The sequence below is a fragment of the Bison bison genome, unplaced genomic scaffold (assembly GCF_000754665.1).
Source record: "Bison bison bison isolate TAMUID 2011002044 unplaced genomic scaffold, Bison_UMD1.0 scf7180017845557, whole genome shotgun sequence".
Classification (NCBI taxonomy): domain Eukaryota; kingdom Metazoa; phylum Chordata; class Mammalia; order Artiodactyla; family Bovidae; genus Bison; species Bison bison.
Window position 1 is genome coordinate 4,328 of NW_011476130.1, and position 5,898 is coordinate 10,225.

Consider the following 5,898-nt stretch of genomic DNA (forward strand, 5'->3'; position numbering starts at 1 on the left):
CAGAATGGAATATTACTCAGCCATAAAAAGGAATGCATTTGAGTCAGTTCTGATGAGGTGGATGAATCTAGAACCTGTTATACAGACTGAAGTGAGTCAGAAAGAGAAAGATAAATATCATATTCTAATGCACGTCTATGGAATACAGAAAAATGGTACTGAAGAATTTATTTGCCCGGCAGCAATGGAGAAACAGACATAGAGAATAGACTTATGGACACGTGCAGAGGGGAGGAGAGGGTGAGATGTATGGAGACAGTAACATGGAAACTTACATTACCGTATGTAAATATATAGCCAACGGGAATTTGCTGATTGGCTCAGGAAATTCAAACAGGGGCTCTGTATCAACCTAGAGGGTTGGGATGGGAAGGGAGATGTGAAGGAGTTTCAAAGGGAGGGATATATGTATACCTGTGACTAATTATTGTTGAGGTTTGATAGAAAACAACAAAATTCTGTAAAGTAATTATCCTTCAATAAAAAAATAAATTAAAAAAATCAGTAGCTTTCACATTTAAATTATAGCTTAAAATTTTATGTAATTCTTAACTCTACATTGAATGCAAAGAGTAAGATTTATACTTTCTTTTTCTATGTACAGACAAAAGATATCCATAGAGTCCATAAAAACATACCCAGTATACCTCTGCTATCAAAATTTCACAGTGGAGGCACCTAAAAAATATCTAAAAAGGCTCTGTGGTCAGAAGAAAGAAGGGAAACATGAAAAACAATGATTGAGAAATGCTGCCTTAACCCATTTGGAGAGTGCAAAATGAAAACAAAAACGAAAGTAGAAAGCAAGAGGGAACTTTCAGAAAATGGAAACCATGGGCTCCTACTTAAGACACAGGCCTGAAGGAAGGTCTTCAGAGAACAAAGAGAGCAGGTTCACAGAGTCACCCACCTCCCCAGGAGAAGCATCTGCAAGGTCCCCGATGGCCCCAGCCTGGTCCTTACTTCTGGCCCTGCTGCTGCTCAGCTGCAACGCCATCTGCTCTCCGGGCTGCCACCTGCCTCACACCCACAGCCTGGCCAACAGGAGGGTCCTGATGCTCCTGCAACAACTGAGGAGGGTCTCCCCTTCCTCCTGCCTGCAGGACAGAAATGACTTCGCATTCCCCCAGGAGGCTCTGGGTGGCAGCCAGTTGCAGAAGGCTCAAGCCATCTCTGTGCTCCATGAGGTGACCCAGCACACCTCCCAGCTCTTCAGCACAGAGGGCTCGGCCGCTGCGTGGGATAAGAGCCTCCTGGACAAGCTTCGCGCTGCACTGGATCAGCAGCTCACTGACCTGCAAGCCTGTCTGAGGCAGGAGGAGGGGCTGCGAGGGGCCCCCCTGCTCAAGAAGGACTCCAGCCTAGCTGTGAGGAAATATTTCCACAGACTCACTCTCTATCTGCAAGAGAAGAGACACAGCCCTTGTGCCTGGGAAGTTGTCAGAGCAGAAGTCATGAGAGCCTTCTCTTCCTCAACAAACTTGCAGGAGAGATTCAGGAGAAAGGACTGACACACACCTGGTTCAACACGGAAATGATTCTCATGGACCAACAGACCACATGTCCTCCTGTGCTGCCATGTCAAGGACTCTGATTTCTGCTGTCATTGCACCCTGAATTGAATCAATACGTCAAATGATTTCTGGAATATTAAGCAACATCATGTTCTACTCTATAGGAACTGGTTCCTCACAGATGCCAAAGTTGATCTATCTACGTATTTAATTACCTGGACATTTATTTATCTATTTTAACATTTATTTAACTATTTATAAATATTTAAATTATTTTGTTGATAAAATATTATGTATGTATACTTATGGGAAACTGTATATTTTGTATTTAGTCAGTTTATGATTTTTCTTCCTTTATTAAATTCTTACTGTAAAAGACTTAACTTTGTTTTTTCATTAAAACAGAAACACCAAGCCTGAATGGCAACTTGATTAAAAAATGCATTTTACGATTCCTTGAGCCCTCTTTAGGATTCACATGTTAGAAGTAAAAATACTCTAGCTCTAGCTATGTTGTTGCTCTGAGGACCTTGAACATAACCACTCCAGTGCTTTTTGTAATTCTGATTTTTTTCAAAAACAGTAACCTAAAAACAACGAACAACAACAATAAAAAATCCATCCTTCAGGATTTGATGAATCTTTGGGAAGGATTTTCTGCCTCTTGTTGGTTGTGGAATTTTTTTCCCTGGAAACAATTGTAGAGATGCTTGAAGACATGGTATTCAGTTGGCAAGAGGTGAGGTGAATATCTTATCCTTATACTCAAATACCACAGTCATTCACTTCCTCCCAGTGTAGAAATCCCCAGTGTGCTCTCCTCATTCACTCTGCATGAAGGTGTCCTCTCCATTCATACAGCTGTGTCCTTCTCCATTACGGTTTCTGGTTGTCAATTTCCCCTTATGACAGCAAACCACCAACTAAAAGCGGAACCTAAGTGAACGTTCTAGATCTGTCAGACACTCTCCTGTGACTTCACCTGCTCTGCCTGCCAAGCACTGCAGGTCCAGACTGTCCAGCCTCCCAGAGAAACACAGTAAATAGAGGGAACCCTGCCCCACAGTGAACAATGGTGGAGACACCAGGGGCTCCTCTGAGTGTTTACCTAGGCTATTCCATATGCTGGTTGCACCAGGAGGAACTCACCTGGTTCAGGAATCTCATTTGAGAAAAGCTCAAAGCACCGTAAACATGGAAAGGCAGCAGCAGCTTGAGAACTTGGAAGGAGAACAGAGATGTTTAAAGTGTTCACTGGAGCAGCAGCGGGTTCTCAGGACACAGAACAACACAGATGAACTACACTGAGGCAAGTGCTTCTCCACAACATTCCTGTTCAGAGACTGAGAAGACTGAAGCGATGCTGAGAGCACAGAGACAGAGCACGAGTGTCCCCAGCTGTGTCCCCAGCTGTGTCCCCAGCACGGGTGACGTTCACAGCACAGCAGCCTGCAGAGTCCTGGAAGGCACGAGGGTCACTCCCGTCACAGCTGCAGACTTGTTTCTTCCTTAGGACCCAGCAAGTTATCACAGAGCAGGACAAGAGGTACCTGGGGACAATGCAATCCAAGGAAGCTCTTAAATTCCATCATGGTGTCTTTGCATCTTTGAGAGACAAACAAAATCAAACAAGATTGAATAGAAGGGGCACAGGCAGGGCTTTTAATACATTTAGCAACAGTGGGACAGAGCTTTCCTCGCAGGACTCATGTTAGTAACATGCACACTGGAAGAATAAAATTTCTCAAAGTAACAAAGATCTTTGTGGAAATTCATGTATTTAATGTAGGCAATCTTCAGGACACTGACGGATCAGTCATCTTTCTCTTCTTTCCAGCTAGGACATATAGCACTCAGTAGCTATATGTAAAGTCGGAGGGACTTTTGAAATAATTTTATTTTTTATTCATTTTTCACTGTGCTGTGTCTTCATTGCCGCATGGACTTTCCTCTAGTTGTGGCAAAGGTGGGTCCTCTCCACTTGTGGTGCACAGGCTTCTCACTGTGGTAGCTCCTCTTGTTGGGGAGCACAGGCTCCGGTGCACTTGGCTTCGGTAATGGGGGTCCTGGGGTCTAGAGCACAGGGCAATAGTTGCGGCACACGGCTCAGCTGTTCTGCAGCGTGCGCATCCTCTAGGACCACATGTGGTCCTATTGGCAGGTGGGCTCCTCACCACTGAGCCACCATGGAAGCCCCTCAGGGAACATGTAAAGTACATTGAGAGGTTTGGAAACTTTCTTGAGGATTAGGGTCCTAAACAAGTAAAAAACATTCTGATATTACTGCTAAAAATATCATTTCATTAACAAATTATTTTCTAAATAACTTTTTCATGTCAGTTCTATAGCATTACTTAATGATGTTTAATAGGTTGAGCTAGAAATTTTTTAAAAAGATAACATACAAGGCTTTGAGGCTTAGTTCACAATTCAAGCCAGTTTCTCTCTGCTAAGGAGAAAAATGTTCACTGCTTCTGTCTAGGAAGCACACATGCGCTTCCATCTTGGTCACACACAGGCCTCCTCAACACCCACATCTTGACCAGAAGTTGGGAAATAGAGTAGCGGTTCTTCACTGGACTCCATCAGTAGACACCAGGATGACCCGGCTGGACTGGAGGTGAGAAATGCAGGTGTCTTCCTTGAGAATGAGAACAGCAGGTTACCTGAGGAGGTGTCCTGGAAGGGGACCTTGTCAACCAAAAAAAAAAAAACCCCAAAAACATGACTCCCGAGAGTTCTTTTTATTGGGAGGACTTGCTGAGGACTACAGGCCAGAGGACAGCCTCCCCTCAGCTCTGAGGAACTGCTCCACGAACATAGAGGAGGTCAGTATGCATGCGATTGTGGAGAAGAGGTGACGTGCAGATAAGCTCACATCTTGGGAGAAAGTGGCTGAGAATCAGGAGGAACAGATGTCTCTCTGAAAGATTTTAGAGCTTTTCTACCCATGAGAAGTTGTAAAATTGGGTTCATCAATTTTCTCTGGAAATTATTTAACTATCAGAAGGCCTGTTGTGTCAGTTTTCCCAGAGCACAGAGTGCCTCGTTCCTGATCTCAACCCTGAACTCCTATCAGGGCATGTTGGAGGTCAGGGACTGCAGTGGGTAGAGACTTCATTCTGCAGAACCTGATGCAGAAAGATATTTTCATTGTCATCCCGAAGGAGAAATGTCAGAACTCATGTGGCAAGAAACTGTTAGATGCTTTTTTTTTTGTTTTTAAGCTCACAAGAAAGGTCAAGAGGTTTAAATACATAGAAAGTAGGGCTTACCTCTCATAGGGTTAATAAAATCATTTTACTATATTTCATTGAGGAAACCACTCATAAAAGCTTAGACTTCCGGGAGGTTTGTGTGATCAGACTTCCCAACCAGGGATTGAAATCAGGTCACAGCAGTGAAAGTGCTGGATCCTAACCACTAGATAATGAGCAAACTCCTGCTTTTCTTTTAGCTGGCAGAACAATCTACTCCCTTCCAACTACTTAATAGTGATTTTGACTATTTATAATTAGATTGCAATTTTGCGGACTGCAGACCACACACTGTGGCCCTACAAAACAATAGATAGTGACCCTTTGGCATCTGAAATGGATTAAGGGGTCTTTGTCAACTCATTCTCCTCCTATCACTTATTTCATTGGTTCCTTAATGTCATGTTCATTTGCAGCCTTCCTTTTTTTTTTAAATTGGATCAATCAGACAAATCAAAGCCCCCAAGGTTTGCTCTTGAATCTTTGCTATGATTTGAATAGTTCATTTGTCTAGATTTATATTTTTCTCCAGGAGTATAAGTAAGTGGGACCCTAAGAGTTAATGAGAGGATTCAGTTAAAATTATAAAGAGCTTGAAAATGACTAGTCCATTCAGTTCAGTTCAGTCACTAAGTTGTGTTCGACTCATTGTGACTCCATGAATCGCAGCACGCCAGGCCTCCCTGTCCATCACCAACTCCTGGAGTTCAACCAAACTCATGTCCATCGAGTCGGTGATGCCATCCAGCCATCTCATCCTCTGTCATCCCCTTCTCCTCCTGCCCCTAATCCCTTCCAGCATCAGAGTCTTTTCCAATGAGTCAACTCTTCTCATGAGGTGGCCAAAGTACTGGAGTTTCAGCTTTAGCATCAGTCCTTCCAAAGAACACCCAGGGCTGATCTTCTTTAGGATGGACTGGTTGGATCTCCTTGCAGTCCAAGGGACTCTCAAGAGTCTTCTCCAACACCACAGTTCAAAAGCATCAATACTTCAGTGCTCAGCCTTCTTCACAGTCCAACTCTCACATCCATACATGACCACTGGAAAAACCATAGCCTTGACTAGATGGACCTTTGTTGGCAAAGTAATGTCTCTGCTTTTTAATATGTGATCTAGGTTGGTCATA

At 43.5% G+C, this 5,898-nt stretch overlaps 1 protein-coding gene across 1 annotated transcript; it reads left to right on the plus strand.

The window, feature by feature from the left end:
• The first annotated feature begins 941 nt into the window (after nt 1-941).
• Nucleotides 942-1,511, plus strand: LOC104985507 (interferon alpha-F). Its single transcript, XM_010835725.1, has one exon. It carries the CDS (start codon nt 942-944, stop codon nt 1,509-1,511), a length of 570 nt encoding a protein of 189 aa, XP_010834027.1.
• The last annotated feature ends 4,387 nt before the right edge of the window (nt 1,512-5,898 follow it).

What these genes read in the sequence shown, in the direction of transcription:
- LOC104985507 (XM_010835725.1), top strand. Translation starts at nt 942, where the DNA reads ATGGCCCCAGCCTGGTCCTTACTTCTGGCCCTGCTGCTGCTCAGCTGC.